Here is a 21,981-nt window from a genome sequence, read left to right on the forward strand (position 1 = left end):
TAGCTCATCCTTAGCAAATCGGCGTTTCCTACGCAGAGGTTAGTCAGGGGTGAGGGAAAAGCCAGGAAGGTCTCCTGGAACTAGGAAGCTCCCGGGCCTGTCTGAGTTCCTTCTCGGGGGTTTGCCCTGGGGGCGGTGGGCCAGGGGGACGCCTCGTGAGTGCCCCCGGGTGTGGTGGCGAGAGCTGGGAGCAGCAGAGAAGGCTGCTGCAGGATGCTCCGGAGTCACAGGAGCGGGCCGGGCGGGGGGACGCCGAGGGGGCGTCAGGCGCAGGTTCAGGACTCAGGCTGGGGGGGACCAGGGCCAGGCCAGTGAGCCGCATCTGCAGACGCCACTGCCGGGCTGCAGAAACCCCCAGGCGATTCCGTGTCCCGCCCCCAGGGGGGATGGCGCTGTGGCCGGCATCCAGCTGTCCTGCCGCCCGCACGATGTGCTTGGATTCTCTGAGGCCCCATCCCGTGGCTCCCGTGGACCCATGTCCACGCGTGGCAGGGGAGTCTGCACTGCAGGGGTGGGGGAAGCCCAGGCCGAGACGCCCGGGGAGGCGGGCGTGCGGGTCTGGGCCAGGCGGCAGGTCTTGTTCTCCTTTTGGTTGTGCGGGAAGGACCTTCACGGACACGGTGGGCGCTGCTCAGAGAGGCCGAGTGGGTGTCTTTACTGCAGAAGCCGCGTCCCCCAGAACCCGTGGCACCAGGACAGTCAGGGATGAGCTTGTCAAAGGCGAAACCACGTCCTCGTCAGCAGACATGACAGATAAGAGGTCAGCAAACAGGCGACAGAAGCGAAGCCACTCAGTGGCCCCCCTGGCTTCTGTGGCCCAGCAGTCAGGGCGCCGGCCTGGGCCCCAAGCAGTGTGTTCTCTCGGAACCCTGGGGACGGACCCCTTCTGTCTCTCGTGTCAGGAGTCCTGAGCTCACGCCCCTCCGCCTCCTTGCCCCAGTGACCGGTCACTGCTGGGCCCGGGGTCCCTGGCCCGTCCTCGCTGCCGTGTCGTCCTCCGGGGACTGGCCCTTCTCCCAGGTGCCGGTGGCATCACGCTGTGACACCTCACTCCGGATGCCCCCCTCTCCGGGGCAGAAGTGTGTGCAGGGACCCGAGGAGGGGTGGGAAGCCCCTCCCAGCCTCACACTTCCAGGCCGCCCTCTCTGCTTTGCCAGCACCCCTGGCGGTGCCCCCGGGCATTCTCTCAACCCCGGCACCCCTCACTGAAGTGCACCGAGATGTCACCCGGGGTAAAGGAGACCCCCCACGCCGCCCACCCCGCAGTCCTGCCTGGATCTCTCGCCTGGCTCGAGGGACCGTTACTGAAGCCCGGGGAAGTGACGGCTCTGTGACGCCAGCCTTCCCACAGCGCTGTGTGACCGTGGTGGCTGCCCACGTCCGCATGGATTTTCCTCCTCCCAGTGAGGTGCTCCCTGTTGAGTGCTCGCACCTTTTGTTACATGGACCCCCTGGTCGGGTCCCGGGAGCAGATTCGAAGCCCCTGTTTGTTCCTCATCGCCCCGGACTCGGAATGCTTTGTGGGTTTATTTTTTTGGGGGGGGTTTGGGGGAGGTCACGCCTGGCTTAGGGGTTCCTCGTGACTCTACACTTGGATTACTCCTGTCAGTGCTCGGGGGAGCCTATGGGATGCCGGGGATCGAATCCCAGTTGGCCGTGTGCCAAGCAAACGCCCTCCCCGCTGTCCTGTCGCTCCAGCCCTCAGAGGTGCTCGGGATCTGCCCTGTCCCTGGGTCCTTGCAGCTCTTTCCCCTCTGGTTCGCTTCCTGGGTTGTGTCCACTAAGGTGTCTTCGGGAGCCTCCGCTGCTCGACCCTCCTGCCGACGAGTCCTGGTGTGTGGAGAGACGTCACTTAGATTAGGAGAGAACTGGCTCGGGTTCAGATTAAGTTTTTTAAAAGTCAGTAACGAAGGGGCTGGAGAGAGAGTCTGGCAGACAAGTCACTGGCTTGCCTTGCGCACGGCCAGCCCGGGTTCGATCCCCAGCTCCATACAGGGTCCCCTGAGCCCTGCTAGGAGTGAGCCCTGAGCACCGCCAGGTGTGACCCCAAAGAGCAAACCTTGAATCACTGTATCACTGTCATCCCATTGCTCATCGATTTGCTTGAGAGGGCACCAGTAGCATCTCCATTGTGAGACTTGTTACTGCTTTTGGCATATTAAATACGCCACAGGTAGCTGGCCAGGCTCTGCCGTGAGGGCAGGATACTCTCGGTAGCTTGCCGGGCTCTCCGAGAAGGACGGAGGAATAGAACCCGGGTTGGTCACATGCAAGGCAAACACCCTACCCGCTGTGCTATCCCTCCAGCCATTTTTCAGTACATGTTCGCCGTTAGTTCTCTTTGGTTTGGGGGCCGAGACGAGCCTGCGGAACAGCGCGGGCCGCTGAGAGACCCTTTTCCCCCCGGAATGAACCGTCCAGCCACCCTGCCCAGCCAGAAACGGCACCGGACGCCGCCAACAGGCGCCCCTCGCTGGGCTCCGGATGGCACCTGCTCAGTTTCACGCCCGAGTCCTGGGCCCCCTGGCGGGCTGCACTCCAGCTCCTGGCTGGCACAGTGTGTGCCCGCCTGCTGCCCGAGTGACCCCTGCCGGCCCTCTGCAGGTTCTCAGGAGTCTGACAGCTCCCAGTCGGCCAAGAAGGACATGCTGGCCGCCCTCAAGTCCCGGCAGGAGGCGCTGGAGGAGACACTGCGCCAGCGGCTGGAGGAGCTGAAGAAACTCTGCCTGCGGGAAGCGGTGAGTGGGCCGCGGGGCTCTGTGGGCCGTGTGGGCTGTAAGCCGCGGGGCTCTGTGGGCTGTGTGGGCTGTAAGCCGCGTGGCTCTGCGGGCATATGGCCTGGGTCACGTGGCACTGTGGGCGGCGTGGGTGGGTGTGGGCTGTTATGTGGTTCCGCAGGTATATGGCCATAAGCCGTGTGGTTTTGCAGGCACGTGGCATGTGGCATGGGCCTCGTGGCTCTGTGGGTATGTGACATGTGGCCTGATCCTTGTGGACATAAGCTGTGGGCTGTGCGGTTCTATAGGTATACGGCACGTGACGTGTTTCGTGGCTCTGTGGCTGTGGGCTGTGTGGTTCTGTGGGTGTGTGGCATGAGGCGTGGGCCTCGTGGCCCTTCGCAGGTGGACATCCAGCCGTGTAGGAATCAGAGAGCCAGGCGGGGGCAGGACTAGGGGCCCGTCAGAAACAGAAGCCCCGGGGGATCCTGAAACACAGTGGGCGGGTCCTGGCAGACCCCCAAGGGCCGCACGGCTGTCTCACTCCCGCCTGTGTCCCTGGGCACCCCGGCCTCGGCCCAGCTGTGCCTGTGTCAGGGGGAGCCCTGGCCCCCGTGGACACCCAGAGCAGACTCAGGAGTGACTCGGCCACAAGGAGACCCTTGTTTCCCCGGAAACGTTCATCCCTGTGAAGCTCAGGGTTTTCTCATGAAATCCTAGCCTGGTGGGATTTTTAAGGGCGGGTTCTGGAGCGTTTTCGGCAGCCCCAGGACCCCGAGTCTTGGCTCTCCCTGGGACTCTGATGCCACCACTACGTCATTTGTGTGTGTGTGTGTGTGTGTGTGTGTGTGTGTGTGTACATGCGTGCGGGCGGTCCCTGGGCATACCTGAGCTTGGGCGTTGCCACGTGGGAGTGCTCCCGGGAGGGTGCTCCCTCCCATGGGTTCTCCCCCTTCAGGCCAGACTCCCTCCCTGAGGCTGCAGCTCATGTTACAGTTCCTCGGGCTTAATTACATTCTGGACTGCGTTCAACCCCAGCCTGCAGACCCCCATTAGCACAAAGCCGTTGCCAGCCCCGGACAGCCGTGGGCGGGGCCTGTGCCCAGAGACCACTCCTGTCCACAGCCTGTTGGTGAAGAATCTGCTGGAAGGATCCAAAACAGTGTCGGCTGGGGCGTCTGCATTTAATAATTCGTAAACAGCCTCGTTTGCTCTCAGCAAAGGAAAACCCTGCAACCCAGCAGCGAGCCGGCCTCGGAAAATTGGAGAAACGTGCGGGCCTCGCTCCCGAGAAAAGCAGAGTGAGGAAGGAGTAACGTGCGCACACGCGCGCACATACACACACACGCATGCACGCGTGCACATGGACACAACGGCCAGGGTGCGCTCAGCACAGATGAGGCGGGGGCTGGGAAGCTCAGGGGCCGGCCTGCCGCCGCCCTCCCCCTGCTCCGCTCCCTCGGAAACTGCGGTGGGGAGCCGGGCGCAGAGCGGGGAAACGAGGAGCTTGTTTTTTTCAAAGAAGTTCTTTGTTTCCAAACCAAGTCCCTGGAGGCCATAAACCGCCATTCTGACAACTTTGCCTTTTCGTGAGTTTCACGGAGGAGACGGTCCCACAACAAGGAGCCCCTGGTGCTGTTTGCGGACAGACTCCCAGGGAAGGAGGCGAAAGCTCTAACTGCGCCCGCGACGTCGGAACCACGGTGCTCCTGAAGGAGAACAAAAGGGAAGAAAGTCGCGCGTCCTCGCGCTGAGACCCCCACTGTGCTGCGCTGGCGGGTCCCTTCCCACACCGACCCCGGGGAGCAGGGGTGCTCTGCAGTCAGTAGCACACACACCCCAGTCTGGAACACATGCCTTCCAATCCCAGGCATGCGCGCTCACACACACACACACACACACACACACACACACACACACACACACACACACACACACAAATAGCAGTGCATGCAGACCAGCATACACACAGGCTCATGCACATCCTGTCACAACCATGCATGCTTCAGTGCTCACCTACACATGCACTGCATGCCACCCGCCACCCATGCACATGCTTGCACACGGTAGATGCACATATGTATAGTCACGCACACTTACTGGCACACATACTGCATGCACACACACACCACATATACATGCATGCATACTGCATGCACGTACAACGCAGCCATGCACACATACCCCACATAACTGCACAAGTGTGCAAGCACATACATTCCCCACATGCACACACTAAGCACACACTCATGTGCGCACACAGACATGCACCTATACACATGCAGGCACACACACTGCCTGGCCTCAGGACACGCATACACACCCATGCACACATACGAGCTGGGGGGCCGGATCAGACTCCCAGGAGGCCAGCAGGAACCCGAATCCGGACGGTATTTCCAGTTTCCCACCCATAGCCGGCCTCCCTGGGGTGGCGGGTGGGTGTCCCTCTCTGCTGCTGTGGCCTGACCATGGGGCCCACATGTGGCTCACAGGCCTGGGCCAGCCTCGAGCTCGCTGCCGAGCCAGACTCCAGCGTTGCTCTCTGAGCCTGCGGACGCTGCAGCTCCCTCTGTCCTGCCACACGCGGCCCGGGGCGCCTCGGCCACCCCACCCCAGCCGCCTGCCGCTGAGTCTCCAGTCACAGACTCGGGCACCACGCATCCACGTCATCATTCTACACTCGGAGTCCGGATACAGTGCTCCTCCCCGGAGTCCGGATGCAGTGCTCCTCCCGGGAGTCAGATGCAGTGCTCCTCCCCAGGGTCGGATACAGTGCTCCTCCCCTGAGTCAGATGCAGTACTCTTCCCCAGGGTCGGATATAGTGCTCCTCCCCAAAGTTGGATGCAGTGCTCCTCCCCGGAGTTGGATGCAGTGCTCCTCCCCGGAGTCACATGCAGTACTCCTCCCCAGGGTCGGATACAGTGCTCCTCCTCAGACACGTGGGGTGCAGCCCCGGTGCCCTCCCTCTCTCCTGCGGTTCTGACTCGGGACTCTGTGCTCGCCTGCCAGGGACTTGCAGAGGCTGGGAGACTGGCTTGGATTTCCCTGATTATTATTGTTACGACTATTTTGGGCTTGGGGCCACACCCACTGGTGCTCAGGGCTCCCTCCTGGAGGGGCTGGGGGACCCCAGAGGGCACCAGGGATCGAACCCGTGTCAGCCGTGTGCAAGCAAGCGCCTTCTGCTGTACCGTCTCTCCGGCCCCGGAAAGGGCCTTGGGAAACCCTCCAGCACGTGGGTCTGCGAAGGGCCAGGTCACAGGCCGGGGGTCTCCCGCGGGCAGCGGCACATGCCTGAGCCGAGCCCTTAGCCGCGCCTGGCCCTGGGGCCGCAGGGTGGGGGGTGGCCCTATAGACTCAGGAGCACTGAGTCGCGTTGGGGAAACGGGTCCCGCAACGCCGCTGGGCCTGGCCGCGTGTCCGGGCCTGTGCGCTGCATGTGAGCGGCCGGACACACGCGGTCTGTGCGAGCTCCGGCCCCGCCTCTCGCGCAGGAGCTGACGGGCAAGCTGCCCATCGAGTACCCCCTGGACCCGGGGGAGGAGCCGCCCATCGTCCGGAGGAGAATAGGGACGGCCTTCAAGCTGGACGAGCACAAAGTGCTGCCCAAGGGCGAGGTGGGTCCGCGGGTCAGGAGCCGGGAGGGGGCTGTGGCCGGGCCCCGCTGACCCCGCCTGCCGCAGGAGGCCGAGCTGGAGCGCCTGGAGCGGGAGTTCGCCATCCAGTCCCAGATCACCGAGGCCGCGCGCCGCCTCGCCAGCGACCCCAACGTCAGCAAGAAGCTGAAGAAGCAGCGGAAGACGTCCTACCTGAACGCGCTGAAGAAGCTGCAGGAGATCGAGAACGCCATCAACGAGAACCGCGTCAAGGCCGGCAAGAAGCCCACGCAGAGGGCCTCGCTCATCATCGAGGGTCAGTGCCAGCCGCGCGGGCGCTGCGGGGTAGCCTGAGCCTCACTCAGCCCGGGGCTGAAGGGCCAGGGACGCTGAGGGGGACGGGGACGCTGAGGGAGAGGGGACGCTGAGGGGGACGGGGACGCTGAGGGGGACGGGGACGCTGAGGGAGAGGGGACGCTGAGGGAGAGGGGACGCTGAGGGGGACAGGGACGCTGAGGGTAAGAAGGCACTGAAGGCGGAGGGGATGCTCAAGGGGGAGGGAACGCTGAGGGGGAGGGGACACTGCTGCCATTTTCTCCCAGCGGAGCCGCAGCCCAGAGCCTGTCCTACCCCAGCCCAGCTGTGTCCTCGCATCCCTGTTCTAACCTCCGCGCCTGGTCCCGCCCCCACGGGAAGGACGGCTGGGTACACGCGTGCCCGCCCACTCTGCCAAACTCTGCCTCTCCTAAAGCTGGGGGAGGCTGGGCTGGACCCCCGTTAGCTGGAGCCCCGAGCTCGGGAGAGCTTGTTACGCAGTAGACACAGCGGGGAAGACCCCAGTCCCACCAGCCGCTGCCCTCCCCAACACTGCACGGGAACTTTCCCGTCAGCCGACTGTGGACGCTTCGCCCGGGACCTCACAGCCCCTGCACACTCGTTTGCTCCAGAAAGCAAGCAGGAGTGAGGATCTGGGGGCCGGGGGACGGAAGCTCAGTGGGCGCAGAGAAGTTTCTGGAAAAAGATAAAGTTGTCGAGGTCGTGGGGGCAGTTGGACGTGCAGCGCGGCGGTTGGTTCCTGGGCTGTGGTCCTGGGGTCTCCAGGGGCCTGTGTGACCCGCCTGTGTCCTTGTCCCCGCAGACGGGAACATCGCCAGTGAAGACAGCTCGCTGTCCGACGCCCTTGCCCTGGACGATGGTAGGTGACGCCCCCGCTGGACGGCACTGGGACAGCGCCTGCTCCCTGTCCTGCAGCGGGCACTGGGGGTGGGGGGGAGTGGAAGGGACGGGGCGGGCGCCCAGGGGGTGAGGGGGCTACCGGCTGCCTAGGAAAGGTCAGGGGCGAGGAGACGCCTGCCCAGGCCCTTCCTGAACAACGGGGAGAGCTAGCGGTCATCAGGGCCATTCTGGGAAGATTCTAGAACACCGGATGGGCCCTCTGTGCCCGACACAGAACCGGGAGGAATTCCAGGCATGAAACGGGCTCAGGAAGTGCCTGGACTGCTACAAGGCCAGCCCCCCTCCCCACAGAGGATTTGACTAAATCCCGGGGTGGGTGGGGGGAGGGGAGGGGAGCGCCTGGCTGTGCAGCTGTGGGGCAGGGCGAGCAAATGCAGAGGAGAGAGAGATAGAGAGAGACAGAGAGAGAGAGACACAGAGAGAGACAGAGACAGAGACAGAGAGAGAGAGAGAGAGAGAGAGAGAGAGAGAGAGAGAGAGAGGGAGAGAGAGAGAGAGAGAGAGAGAGAGTGTGTGTGTGTGTGTGTGTAAGCATGCACTGGGTGGGGGGTCCCGGAAGGGGACCTGGGATTGGGCTGCGGGGACACCCCCAGCAGGACAAGGGTCTGGGATCCCGAGGTTGCCCGCTGTGCCCCTCTCCCTCCCCTCCTGCCCCCCCCCCCCAGCCAGATGTCTGGCTCTCAAACAGACGTTCCCTCTCTCACCCAGAGGGTTTCCCCTCAGCAGCCCCAGCCTGCCCCCTCACCCACGGGGCGGTGGGTGCACCCGCTCTCTGCCCATCCTGGGGGGCTGACATCCTGCCCTGCAGTCCTGGGCCCCGTCTCCCCAGCCACTGTGGCTCAGACGCTCTGGGCAGCTCCGCTAGGAAGAGGCGGGAGAGACCGTGGGCTTCACCCGCACCTCCCGGCCCAGGTGGCGGAACAGAAGACCCTTAGTAGAGGGACGCCCTCCCGCCAAAGCCAGACAGAACGCAGGATTTTTTTTTCCATTTTTGGGTCACACCCGGCGATGCACAGGGGTTACTCCTGGCTCCTGCACTCAGGAATTACTCCTGGCGGTGCTCAGGGGACCCTATGGAATGCCCAGAATCGAACCCGGGTCAGCCTCGTGCAAGGCAAACACCCTCCCTGCTGTGCTATCGCTCCAGCCCCCGAGAATGCAGGATTTTGAGGGGGTTTTTGTTTCTTTGCTTTTTGGGTCACACCTGGCGATGCTCAGGGGTTCCTCCTGGCTCTGCACTCAGAAATTGCTCTTGGCAGTGCTCGGGGGACCATATGGGATGCCGGGAATTGAACCCGGGTCGGCTGCGTGCAAGGCAGACGCCCTCCCCGCTTGCTATGGCTCCAGCCCCAAGAACGCAGGGTTTGCAGTGATCGCTAGATTCCGCCCTTGGGCGGGTCGGGCGCTTGCCTTCATGCAGCCCACCTGGGTTCCATCTCCCCGGCACTGCGGAGGGCCCCGAGCCCTGAGCACAGCCAGTGTGACCCCCCCACCAAACAAAACTCCCCGAGGGTGAGCCGGGCCCTCGCGGGCGGGGGCCGGGCCTGCCGAAGGAAGGACCCCTGCTCATGCTCTCTCCGTTCTCGTGCAGATGACCCTCATGTCATCAGCACACTGTCCCCCTTACAGTCTCCACACAAGGGCCTCCCGCCTCGGCCGCCGTCACACAGCAGGCCGCCCCCGCCGCAGTCCCTGGAGGGGCTCCGGCAGACGCCCTGCCACCGCAGCAACTACGACAAGTCCCCCATAAAGCCCAAAATGTGGAGCGAGTCCTCGCTGGACGAGCCGTACGAGAAGGTCAAGAAACGCTCCTCCTACGGCCACTCCAGGTGACGGGGCAGGGCTGGTGGAGTGGGGGCGTCCCCAGGCACAGGGCCCTGGCACCCACCCAGCCTACGCCCACCTGGTGCTGCTTTACCCAGGGGCTGTGCCAGCAGCGCCCCCTGCTGGTGCCACCCTGGAGGTGCAGCCGTGGGCAGGACTGCGGCTGGCCTTGGGGGGCTGCAGACGCCGTGGGGACTCACTGGGTCTGAAACGCAGAGGAGACTCTGCTGGGGGAGTCCAGAGGGCTTCGGAGCTGGGAGGAACCTGCACCCAACAGCTGTCGCCTCGCGCACTGGCGGCTGGTCATTGCAGGGGGGCAGGGGGCTCTAGGCAGCTGGTCACTGCAGCTGGGGCAACAGAGGCCCTCTAAGCGGCTGGTCACTGCAGCTGGGGGGACAGGGCCCTCTAGGCCTGGTCACTGCAGCTGGGGGGACAGGGCCCTCTAGGTGACTGGTCACTGCAGCTGGGGGGACAGGGCCCTCTAGGCCTGGTCACTGCAGCTGGGGGGACAGGGCCCTCTAGGTGACTGGTCACTGCAGCTGGGGGGACAGGGCCCTCTAGGTGACTGGTCACTGCAGCTGGGGGGACAGGGCCCTCTAGGTGACTGGTCACTGCAGCTGGGGGGACAGGGCCCTCTAGGCGCTGGTCACTGCAGCTGGGGGGACAGGGACCCTCTAGGTGGCTGGTCACTGTGGCCGGGGGCTCGGGGGCCCTCTAAGCGGCCTTCCTGCCTACTTCGCTTCCCCATTCCATTTCCGTGCACCCCATAAAGCCCCACGGCGGGGCCCCAGGCAGGTCACAGTGTGGTGAGGGGCGGAGTGCATGGCCCTGGTCGTGCTCGGGCGGGCAGTGAGCAGCGTCCCCCGCTCTGCCCTGCAGCGGCCACAAGCGTTTCCCCAGCACGGGCAGCTGTGCCGAGGCCGGCGTGGGGAGCAGCTGCCTGCAGTCCAGCCCTGTCCGCGGCCTCTCGCAGTGGAACTCGCAGTCCAGCGTGCCGTCCACCCCCGACCTGCGGGTGCGGAGTCCACACTACGTCCGTTCCACCAGGTGAGCCCCCTCCAGCCCAGATGGCCCGGGGCCACAGGCACGGGGACTCCCCCCAGGGACTCCTTCCCACGATGCCCAGTCAGGGTGACCCCCGGAGGCCGCCCATCCGTGGGCAGGGAGTGGAGGCAGGAAGGAGCCAGGCTGGCGGCCAGGAGGGGGTACGGGGGTCCCCGTAGGGTCAGGGGGCTCGTCACTGAATTCCTCCAGCCCCCCCCCCCAGGGACAGAGGGGGCAGAGCGAAAGCCCCATGCTGGCAGGGGAGGTTCCCATGTCCGTGTTCAGGGTTCAAGGTGGGCACGTCCCCCCCCCCCTGCATCTGGGGGTGCCGCAGACAGCCCTGCCTGCGGAGGGTCAGTCACCACGCAGGGTGAGGAGAGCAGAGCAGAAGAGCGACCTCGGCAGGCCCAGGGGGTGCTGAGGCCCCACCTTCTGAGGGCCTGGCCCCCCAGTGGGTGAGGGGGTGGGGAGCGGGGGGTACAGCAGCAGGTGCCGGGACCCCACAGGAGCCCGAGGGCAGTCGGGACTGACTGACCCTTCCCTGTGTGACCGTCAGTGCCCCTTGGAGGGCTCCCCTGGCGGGGGGAGGGGGCAGGTGCGGGTCAGGGTTGGCGGTGAATGACCTTTCCGGGGCCATCTTCCCCCACTCCCTGGTCCACGGGCCACGGAGCCCTGCTGGGTGAGTTTCTGGGGAAGGCCACCAGGGGATCCACCCAGACTGGCGTTCTGCTTTTTTTTGTTTGCTTCGACCTATGAGGAAGATGGGAGTTTTCTAACCTAATCCTAGAACAGGGAACTTGGCCTCTCTGGGTGCTCCTTACTCTAGAGTCGGGGTTCCACCCGGTGGTGCTCGATGCTTGTCCTGCCTCAGTGCTCCGGGACTGTGGTACGGGGTAGAAGCCGGGGTTCCCGAGCACGCGGGCTCCCACCGTCTCCCCGCCCTCCCCAGCGAGGGGAAGCGAGCCTGGGCCTGCTTCTACCTCAGGCCGGGGGTCAGAAACGCAAAGGGAGGGCACTGCCGTGCATGGGCCAGACAGGCTCAATCCCCTGCGCTCACACGGCCCCCAGGGCCCCGCCAGGAGTCGTAACTCCCGAGCGTAGGACCAGGGGTGACCCCTGAGCACTGCAGGGTGTGGCAAAAAAAAAAAAAAAAAGAAAAAAGCGGAAGGAATAAAAGAGGGAAAAACATGTAAGTGGAGATCCTGGGTGCTCCCCGGGGACCTTGGGGAGCCCCTGCAGGCCCTCGGCTCTGTCCCCTGTGGAGTGACCGCAGAGCCCGCCCTCACCGTGCCCCACACCCGGGCATGCCCGTTCCATCCCCCAGCGGGGTGGCCGCAGAGCCCGCCCGCCCCCATGTGGGGTGGCCACACCTCCCAGCCCTGTCCCCACACGGAGTAACTGCAGACCCCATCCCATTCCCACGTGGGGTGACCACCACACGCAGCGCCATCTCCCCACGGGGTGGTCGCAGAGCCCGTCCCATCCCCATGCGGAGTGACGGCACAGCCAACCCCACCCTCATGTGGGGTGACCGCAGACCCAGCCCTGACCCCACGCGGGTGATGCAGTGCCCGTCCCCTCCCCACGTGGCGTGACTACAGAGCCAGCCCCAGCCCCGACCCCACGCAGGGTGACCGCAGACCCAGCCCCGACCCCACGCAGGGTGACCGCAGACCCAGCCCTGTTCCCACGCAGGGTGGCTGTAGGCCCAGCCCCGTCCCCAGCCCTGTCCCCCCTGGGGTGACCGCAGACCCAGCCCCGACCCCACGCGGGTGATGCAGTGCCGGTCCCCTCCCCACGTGGCGTGACCACAGAGCCAGCCCCGTCCCCCTTGGGGTGCCCGCACACCCAGCCCCGCCCCCGCGGGGAAGCCGCAGAATCCGCGCTCACGGCGGCCTGGGCGTGTCCCGCAGGTCGGTGGACATCAGCCCCACGCGGCTGCACAGCCTCGCCCTGCACTTCCGGCACCGCAGCTCCAGCCTGGAGTCGCAGGGCAAGCTCCTGGGCTCGGAGAACGACACGGGCAGCCCCGACTTCTACACCCCGCGGACTCGTAGCAGCAACGGCTCGGACCCCATGGACGACTGCTCGTCGTGCACCAGCCACTCGAGCTCCGAGCACTACTACCCGGCGCAGCTGCACGCGCACTACTCCACGCTGGCCGAGGACTCGCCGTCCAAGGCGCGCGCGCGGCAGCGGGGGCGCGCGGCGGGCGCGCTGGGCAGCGCCAACTCGGGCAGCATGCCCAACCTGGCGGCGCGCGGGGGCCCGGCGCCCGGCGTCTACCTGCACAGCCAGAGCCAGCCCAGCTCGCAGTACCGCATCAAGGAGTACCCGCTGTACGTGGACGGCGGCGCCACGCCCGTGGTGGTGCGCAGCCTGGAGAGCGACCAGGAGGGCCACTACAGCGTCAAGGCGCAGTTCAAGACGTCCAGCTCGTACACGGCGGGCGGCCTGTTCCGCGAGGCCGACGCGGGCCGCCTGACGCCGTCGCGCTCGCAGATCCTGCGGACTCCGTCGCTGGGCCGCGACGCGGGCGCGCCCGACAAGGGCCCGGGCCGCGCCGCCGTGTCCGACGAGCTGCGCCAGTGGTACCAGCGCTCGGCCGCCGCGCAGCGCGAGCACGGCCGCCTGTCGCACACCAGCTCCACGTCGTCCGACAGCGGCTCCCAGCACAGCTCCTCGTCCCAGAGCACCTTCGTGGCGCACAGCAGGGTCACCCGGCTGCCCCAGATGTGCAAGGCCACGTCCGGTGAGGGACGGCCCTTCGGCAGTGGCCGCCTGCGCGTGCTAGGGAGTGGGGGGGCGCAGGGAGGGCGGGGCCTCCTGGCTCCCCGACCCCGCCCCTCGCCAGGAAGAGGTGGGGTTAGACCCCCGCCGATTGCGGGATAAATCTCCACCCCCGCTGGCACTCCCGCAGGAGACAGAGCAGGAGGGTCGCCCCCCGGAGCTGGCACCCAGCGGGGCGCAGGGAGAGGGCAGCGGGGAGGAGGCGGCGGGTGGGCGCGGCCCGCCAGTGGACGGGGTTCGCTTCTCCCTGGCACATGCAGCCCACCCCAGCCAGCAGGCAGGCGCCGAGGACAGCGGGAGGAGAGGAGCGCCCTACCCCCCAGAAACCTGTTTTCTTTTTTGTTGGGTTTTGGGGGCCCTCCCAGGGATGCTGGGGGGTCGCCCTCTGGTGCCACGCATGGGCTGGTGCAGTGCCCAGGATCAGGCTCCTGAGCATCTCCGGGCGCCCCTGTGGAGGCGGCCCCCAACCAGAGCGGGGAGCACGGCTGACACCAGCCCACAGCCAGAGGGTGGGGCAGCCACCACCCCGGAGACCTGCTGGGTCGGGAGAAACCAGGGCGGGCAGCATGGGGGAGGGTCAGGACGTCCTCCCCAACTCTGACCTGTGCTCCCGTGCTCCCTGCATGGCCCCAGCAGCTGCCTTACCTCAAAGCCAGAGAAGCTCCACGCCGTCCAGCGACATCGGAGTGACGCCCCCCAGCAGCCCCCACCACATCCTGGCCTGGCAGACGGGGTGAGTGTGCACCCCAGGAGGGGCGCCCCAGAATGGGGAGCCCACACGGAGAGCCCTGCTGCCTCCGGCCAGCGCCGGACACTGGGGCTCTGGAGAGAGTGCGGAGTGACCCACAGACTGACCATTCACACGGTTCCCGGCGTCCACCGCCTTGGGGTCAGGGCGCATGTGCAGGGGAAGGGGGCCGCCCCGCCCTGGCCGGCTCGTGTCCCTGAGGCCTGCAAGCAGTGGCCCCCCGCGGAGCCCAGAGGAGTGCTGTGTGCCCACTGTGTGGGCGCCACCTGCACCACTGCCCGCGGCACCCGGACACACGGGCCCCCTTGGCTCAGGGCCTGGCCTCGAGGCCACGGTTCGCTCCAGCCTGTAGCTCGCAGTGGGTTGGGGGGCGACTCTGCCACTGTCTGGGGTCGGTGCCAGGACCCGAGCTGGACCCCCTAGTGCCTTCCCCGCTGGGTGGCACCCGGGAAGGCGCAGCTTCCGATGGGGGCGGGTCGCACCCCGGGGCCCTCCATCTGCCCTCCCGGCCTCTCCCCGCCTGGACTAGGGAACGTGTGGTCCCCACTTCCTGGCCAGCAGTAGCCCCCACGGAAGTGACGTCCTGGGGGGTCCCACTGGGGCCACCTCCCAGTTCTTCTGGTTCCTGCCCAGACTCAGCTGACCCAAATCCACAACGGTCCCTGGCGCGGCAGCGGCGTAGCTGGCGGTGGGGTCGGGGCGCCCGAGCTGGGCGTGCTCGGTTCCCGGCCCGCGTCCGTGTGGTTCCCCTCTAACGAGCCTTCTCTTCTCTTCCTCCCCTGCTCGCCCCTTCAGAGGAGCCACAGACAGCTCGCCCACCCCCGGTGGGTCTGAGTGTCCGACTCACCAAAGTACTGACGCTTAGAGGTACTGTGAGGGCTCAAGGCGTGCCCGCCGCGTGTGTGTTGTCTGTGCCCGGGCCGTCCTGTGCAGGAGACGTGTGTGGGGGGCGCATGTCCCGTTTCTCCATCCCCGTGGGCCGGCGGGCCCGGCATCTGCCCCCCCCCCACCGGGGGATGCTCCCAGCCGCTCCTGCTCTGCGCCCGGGTGGTTTTTACCGGGGGAGTTGGCGCCGTCAGGAAGGCTTCTCAGAAGCAGGTCCCGCTTCCCAAACACGCCCCCCACACCCGCGGCAGCCCCCGGCTTCTGGGATCCAAGGGAGTCTGAAGTCCAGCCACCAAGGCCCACCGGAGGGTGACGTGGCACTCGGAGCTTGGCAGGGGTCACCAGGCCAGACGGGGGCGGTGGGGGGTGTTCATTCTGTGCGGAGGCGACTGTGTTCCAGATCTGCCCCAGCCCGGTTCAGGGTGCCGCCGGCGGGTTGAAGGACGTAGGGGCCAGGTGGAGCAGAGGCCCGTGCCAAGGTGTCATGCCACATCTGCGTCCCCCGGAGGACCCCTGGCCGGCTGGACTCGGCTCCAGGGCCGCGCTCTGGAATGGTGGCGCTGGGCCCCTGCGTCCTGTCTCGGCTCCTGGGGGGACAACGCTAGGTGCCCCTCGGCGGGCTCTGCGGCAGCGCCGACCCAGCCACCCCGCCCACTCCCCGTGGTAGCTGCCAGGATGTCGCCCGTCTTTCCCCAGTGCCACTCGCAAATGCCACCCGAAGGTGGCCATTCTGTTAACTCCCGTGAGCCCCCACGGCACACTTTCCCCGAGCCCCTGCTCGTGACCCTCCCCGTGACCCTGGCCCAGGCCCGGCCCGGGCGGGCGCCTTCGAGCCTCCCGGCCAGCTCTTCAGGCCAGCGCTGACCTGGGTTTCGTGGTGCTGAGGGTCCTGCCCGCGCCTTCCCGCTTTTCCAGAGGCCGCAGCCTGGGCCCCCCCGCCCTCCCGCCGTGCCCCGTCTGGCGCTGTGCGCTCTCGCGCGGCCCAGCCCTGCGTTTCCCCGAGGGCGGGGCAGTTAACCTCAGTGCCCTGCTGTCTGCCAAAGCCTCGACTCTCACCTGCCCGAGTTTCCGTGGGTCTCCCCGCGGCCGTGCGGGAGGGTGGACGGCTCCTTCCAGCGCAGAAGCCCTCCCGTCTGACATGGTCCCTTTGCGTGTCTGTGCCCTCCGGGGTTACTGCCTCTGGGGTCAGACACAGAATCACTGCCATGAGGCTCCACTGCCAGTGCTCCTACCTGGCATCAAACTCGGCTCAGCCGTCATGAGAAACGGTTTCTGACCAGGGGGCCAGAGCGATGGTACAGCGGGTAGGGCGTCTGCCTTGCCCGAGGCTGAGCCAGGTTTGATCCCCGGCATCCCGTAGGGTCCCTCGAGCACTGTCAGGAGTAATTCCCGGTGCGGAGCCAGGAGGAACCCCTGAGCCCAAAGACCAAGGGGGCGGGGGATGGTTTTAGACTGTTAGGAAGTTTGAGCCAAGGGTGTGGTCTGGGGCCTTCAGGACACAAGGCTCTGGGTTCCAGCCCAGCGTTGCAGTGACGGTAACTGGGCGAGAACGAGAGACAACGAGCCCGGAGGAGTTGCAGGATCCTTCCTGGGGTTCCGGTCTGGAAACGGCCCCGTCTGGTCGGAAGACCGTGTTTCTGCCACGTGGCTGAGATTTCTGGCCATTTCCTTGGGCCTCGTCTCTCCCGCTGAGCCTGTTGCTGGGCGGGAGGGAGGCTACTTGGGCCACACCCAGAGGTGCTCGAGGCCGACCCTGCAGGCCACAGGCAAGGAAGCCCCTCCCCTTTCCAAGCCCTCCGGTCCCACTGGTGGCCTCTTGGTCCCGTCCTTCCAGCCCTGGCTTCTCTGTGGGAGGGGCTGGGTCCTGCTTCCCTCTGGGACGCGCTGGGCGGCACAGACGTGGACGCATCCTCCCGGGCTTCCTCCCTGACCTTCGCTCGGCCGGCAGCTTGGTGCTTAGTCTCCGCCTGCCTGTGCCCAGTCTCAGGCGCAGTCGAGCCTTCTTACACTTCCAAGGCTGCTGTGACTGGACACGTCACGGGGAGCCCGTTCCCTGAGCACTTACGGAGAGCACTTCTGCTTTTGCCGGGACGTTCTGGACGCCGAGTCGCACGCCGCCCCCAGCCAGCATTCCCTCTGCGGTTCCCTGCCAGGCGCGGACGGAGGGCGATGCTCCCCGCTAGCGTCCCGCCGGCCTCCGGGCCTGTGGCCACTTTCCCGCCGGCTTCCCCACTCGCAGGGAGGAGACGCTTCCTCTCGGGGTGCTGTGGTTGGCGGTTTGCGGGGGGCCTGGGGGTGACGCGTCGTTGGTCTGTAGGAAAGTGACAGCTCTCGGCTTTCAGGTCACGGGGCGTGTCGGGAAGGGCCAGTGCTGCTGCTGTTCCGCTCTCCTGCCCCTTCCGTCTGTCCCGAGATCTGGCGGAGTTCCCGCGAGGTCCTCACCCACTCACCCCCTCCACACCCCACGCCCTCCTCTGTACACAGTCGGGGCCATACCCAGTGCTGGGGAATGAACCCGGGCCAGTTGCGTGCAAGGCCAGCGCCCTCCGCAGTCCAGACCCACGATCTGCAGCGCTCTGGCTCTCCGGGTGGGTCCCAGCAGGCTCCCCTAGCAGTGCTCAGGGGCATGGCCAGCACCTTCGCCCCCATCCTGTCTCTCGGGCCCCAGCAGGAACTGGGCTGAGTTCCTGGGGTCAGCTGCTCCCGGGCCAGGGGGTGCGGGCAGCTTGGAGCAGGGCACGTGGCTGCTGGGCGCCACGCCCCAGTCACCCCTCACCCCCTCTCCCCTGCAGGAGCTACAGCGACTGCTGCTTCCTGGACTCCTCCGTCCCTCCAGATCTCGCCGATGTCCAGTGGTACGGGCAGGAGAAAGCCAAGCCCGGGACGCTGGTGTGAGCCCCGGCCTCCACTGCCTCTCATCTGCCTTACCCCGACGCACCGCCTCCCGCGCCAGCTTCAGCCCTCAGCACTTTCCTCCCGTCTCCGCACCCCCGCCCCCTGACTGAGGAGACGTTCTGGAAGGTTCCGGTCCCACTGTGTGTCCCCTGCTCTCTCGCCCACGGAGGGCCGGGGATTAATCCTCAATGCCCCTGGGCGGCTTCCCCGGCCGTGGCAGCCCTCAGGGAAGCTGGCGTGGGCGTCCCACGGGGACTTGACCTTAGCCCACACGAGCAAAGGGGCAACTCACGTCGGTCACACGTGGAGTGACCTGGAAGGACGCGAGGCTGGGGCCAGCCCGGCACTCGGGGAAGGGGACCCCTCTCGGGCCGAGGGGAGAAGGGAAGGGGCGAGCAGGGGAAGCGTCACAGCGCCCGGCGCATTGAGGAGCATGGGTCAGTTCTACGCTGCCAAAGATTAAAAAACAAAGAAAACACAAACACGAGGCAAGGGGCCGAGGAAAGACAATCTGCCCTGAAACTTCAAGCCACTCCGCGCTGCGAGCCCAGCTGTGAGGCCCCCCCGCCCCACCCCCCCACCCCGGCCTCAGGAGCGCGGCCAGGATGCCGCGTGGGCCCTGGACGAGGATGTCCACGGGCACGTCCCAGGGAGGCTGGGGTGGCAACTGCCCCATGGGACTCTCCCCCTCAACCAACCAGTAAAAATGTGTACCCCATTTTTTGGGGGGGCACAAGCTGTTTCATTTCTTGTTAATGGGAAACCAGGGGGGAAAAAAGCACACCACGACCCACTCAAGTGTCTGTCCCCGTTGTGGCTCATTCTGTGTCTGTCACCCGTGACCGAGAGCTCAGCTGTGACAAGGTGTCGCCGACTCGGAGCACCGGCTGTGCCTGCGGCCGAGGCACGGACTCGCGCCTCCCGGGCGTCCCCGCGTGTTTACAGTGTGCCCGCGCCGTGCGAGGCCCTTCTGATACTGCCAACCGTGCTGGCGGGCACCCGACAGCCCCCGAGTGGCCTGCCGTGCTGGTGGGCAGGGGTGGGGGAGGGGGCGCATCTTTTCTCTCTCGTAATGACTTTCTTCTGCTGGCCGGCCACAGCCGGGCCGGAGCGGGCGGTGGGCCCGTTCCCTGGGGACGCAGAACTGAAGTTTGCTTCTGTGTTACGTGCAAAAACGTCTTTTGTCCCCCTCCCCCAGCTGTCTGGGGGAGCCCAGAGTCGGTCACCGGCTTCCGGCTTCCCTGGCAGCGGGGGAGGCTCGAGGGGTCAGGCTGGCGCCCCCCCCACGCCAGGTGGTACCTGGGCAGGCCGGGACGGGCGCACAGCAGCGGGGGCGGGGGGGCCAGGGGGGCCGGGGGCTGCCCCCACAGGCTACGGAGCTGGCCGAAGCTGGGCACTGGGGGTCGGACTGTGATGTGGCCGCTCCCTAGATGGTCAGAACCCGGCGTTCTCGTCCCTCCCCTCCCGGGACTGCAGGCGGGGGGCCTCCCCCCAATTTTATCCCAGGAACTGACCTACGGGAGGGAGGAAGCATTGGGCCCGTCAGGCCGGGAAGAGAAGGCTGAGCGCTCGCAGGGCTGCGGCGGGCGGAGAGCCGGTCAGGATCACACTTCCAGCCCGGGAAGGCACGAGGCCCATGGGCTTGTGATGGGGGAGAGGAGCGGGGTGGGCCAGAGAGGCAGAGCGGAGGAGCCGGGTGGGGCGGCCAGGCTCGGCCCTGCGGAGCCCATGAGCAGTGCTGGAGTGACGTCAAACAGGTTTTACTGTTTAGCTGCGTGCCGTTCTCACAGAATGTACATAGCGGGGCGGCGCTCGCGGCTGGGCTGGCCGGCTCAGGACCGAGGCGAGGGGGAGGGACGGTGCCCTGGGCCAGGCCGGCGAGCGCCAGCTTCCCCGACCTTACGGTGGACTCTGGGCCCTGAAGGAGCTGCCCGTTTGCACGGGAGCTGGTGGGCGCAGCAGACTCGCTGGAGACGGGTGTTTTCATTTCGTTCTAGGGCAGGTGAGTGTCGAAAGCGTTCAAGTCCCCTTTGTTTTCGTTGCGTCTTAGTTTAGTTCTAAATGTAGCTGACCCCACCCAGGTGCTATCTGAGGACCAGTTACTGCTTAGATAACTAGGAGGAAGGCTGTACCCGGCACTCCTGTCAGTAGAGTCTTAAAGTCGTGTCAAGCCGGAGTCATGGGCCAAGCGACGCGGCCGGTCCTGAGCCTGACGGCAGAGCATGGAAAAGGATTTACTGGATTCTGTTCAACTGTAATCGATGAGAAAGATGGATGTTGTAGACAAAGTTGCAGAATTAAAAAAAAAAATCAATCTGCTTCTAATTTATTCTTTTGTATTAAGAATTTGTATAGTACCTTTACATTTTGCAAACCAGTGTTGTCAACACTTATTAAAGCATTTTCAAAATGAGACGGTCTCGGCTGCCTCTTGGGGTTTGTAGCCTTCGGTGCGGACGTGCACCCCCAGAGATGGGGCGGCCCGGCACACATGTCAGCGGCCACCCACAACGCACCCGTCCCCCAGACGCCCTCTCCGTGTCTGGCCCTGCTCACACGTGTGCAGAGGGCACGCGACACGGGCGCCTGCAGGAGAAACGGAGAACGTGGGGGAGCCCCTAAGCCAGACTCCACCTGTCTCCTGGATCTGGGGCAATGCCAAGACTGAGTCCCCACCCCTCCCGATCATGGCCGCAGCCCGCTCGGGCACCCGCGCTTGGGAGTAGAGGGGCGACGGCTGACTCCCCAGACCACCCAGTGCGTCAGCTGGGGCGATGGGGAATTCTCTGGGCTGCTGCCTTGGCCCTAGGCCGGCTCCACCTTGCCCAGATGGACACAGCCCGCCCCAGGAGGTGGCCACAGCCCCCAGGCCCTCCCCATCAGCCACCCCCCGAGAACACGATCCCTGCAGCAAGCACCGGCTCTCCTTAGGCGGGGGCCCAGGCCCACCAGCAGCGGGCTGTGTGCAACAGCACTGGGTGCTGGGGGTGGGTGCTGCTCGCCCTAGGAAGGTCGGTGACTCCCAGGCCCAGTCTGCTCCCCTCAGGAGACACACGACCGCGACGTGGTATGGGAACAAGGCTGGAACGAGCCGGAAGGAGGCGGGGTGACGAGCCAGGAGAGCAAGTGTGGTGCCGCCTCACCCCTGCTCGGCTGCACAGAGCAGTTGGCTGATGGGGGGAGGGAGCATGGGGATGTGAGAGGGGCCCCAGGGAAGAGCACGGGGATGCGAGAGGGGCAGGGGGAGCACGGGGACGCGAGAGGGGCAGGGGGAGCACGGGGACGCGAGAGGGGCAGGGGTCCTTCCACGGGACCCCTGCTTCGTCCCCAAGTAGCACCTTGACATTCTCACTCACATGTCCACGTTCTCCCCACCCCCTCAGCACGCCTCACCCCTGCCGGGCCGACTCCTCACCATGTCAGGGCAGTGGCTGATTCTGGGTCCTCGCCTGGGCCTGACCGGCTGCCCTGGCCAGCAGAGCCCCTGGGCTCATGCTCCTGGCGTCCCTCTGACGTCCGGGCTGTGGCTGGGTCAGGCTTGGTGGCACCGACACCCACCTGTCCCCACCTCCCCCTGCGGCTGCCCCCACCCCGCTGTGGCCACCCCCACATCCCACATCCCACATCCCATGTTCCCAGCCCAGCTCCAGCCACGGGGCTGCCCTCAGCTGGGCTCCCGGCCAGAGGGCACGGGGTGACCCCGAGGGCCGTCCATGCGCCCTGCAGCGGGCATGCCCCCCAGCTGAGCCCTCCTGGCACACGGCCCACTTGGGCGCACCCCATACGGCCCCGAGGCCCTCCAGGGGTGGTCCCGAGCATGGAGCCAAGATGGAGCACTGCTGGGGGTCGCCCAGAAGGCAAAAGGGAACCAGCTGAAAGCAGCAAAGCCAGGGCCTTCCGGAAGCCTCACCCAACAGACCTCACAACTCACCCCCGCCAGCCACACCACGGCAGTCTCGGGGCGAGCAGGCGCGGCTGTGCCCACTGCAGGCCCGGCCAACGGGGGGCGGAGGAATCGTGTCACACGAGCCACGTCGGCTCACATGCCCCGAGCCAGCACACGTGGTTCCCGGGACCCGCCTCTTCAGCTTCCGTGTTAGCAATGAGAACAGCGAGGATCTGTGTAGCACAGAGCCAGTGGGACGCTGGCATCTGAGCTGGCGGGAGATTATTTCCCTTGACGTGAAAGGGGACGCGGCAGCACGGGGACCACTAGGTAGGACAACAGCCCCGTGAGTATGT

At 66.1% G+C, this 21,981-nt stretch overlaps 1 protein-coding gene across 6 annotated transcripts in view; it reads left to right on the forward strand.

Annotated features, from left to right (window-relative positions):
- FRMD4A (FERM domain containing 4A) overlaps positions 1-18,702 on the forward strand; it is a 202,948-nt gene extending 184,246 nt beyond the window's left edge. For 3 of the 6 annotated variants that reach the window (XM_055146651.1, XM_055146649.1, XM_055146654.1), the window contains exons 15-23: positions 2,605-2,738; positions 6,216-6,338; positions 6,405-6,633; positions 7,456-7,512; positions 9,145-9,382; positions 10,257-10,424; positions 12,335-13,173; positions 13,845-13,944; positions 17,637-18,702. In XM_055146651.1, coding sequence (XP_055002626.1) covers positions 2,605-2,738; positions 6,216-6,338; positions 6,405-6,633; positions 7,456-7,512; positions 9,145-9,382; positions 10,257-10,424; positions 12,335-13,173; positions 13,845-13,944; positions 17,637-17,739 — 1,991 coding nt within the window. In that variant the 3' untranslated portion in view covers positions 17,740-18,702. Of the gene's footprint in view, positions 1-2,604; positions 2,739-6,215; positions 6,339-6,404; positions 6,634-7,455; positions 7,513-9,144; positions 9,383-10,256; positions 10,425-12,334; positions 13,174-13,844; positions 13,945-14,754; positions 14,827-17,636 lie in introns of all 6 variants that reach the window. The other 3 variants (XM_055146652.1, XM_055146653.1, XM_055146650.1) reach the window with 3 other exon arrangements.
- Positions 18,703-21,981: the final 3,279 nt, after the last annotated feature.

The sequence above is a fragment of the Sorex araneus genome, chromosome 9 (genome assembly GCF_027595985.1).
Source record: "Sorex araneus isolate mSorAra2 chromosome 9, mSorAra2.pri, whole genome shotgun sequence".
Taxonomy (NCBI): domain Eukaryota; kingdom Metazoa; phylum Chordata; class Mammalia; order Eulipotyphla; family Soricidae; genus Sorex; species Sorex araneus.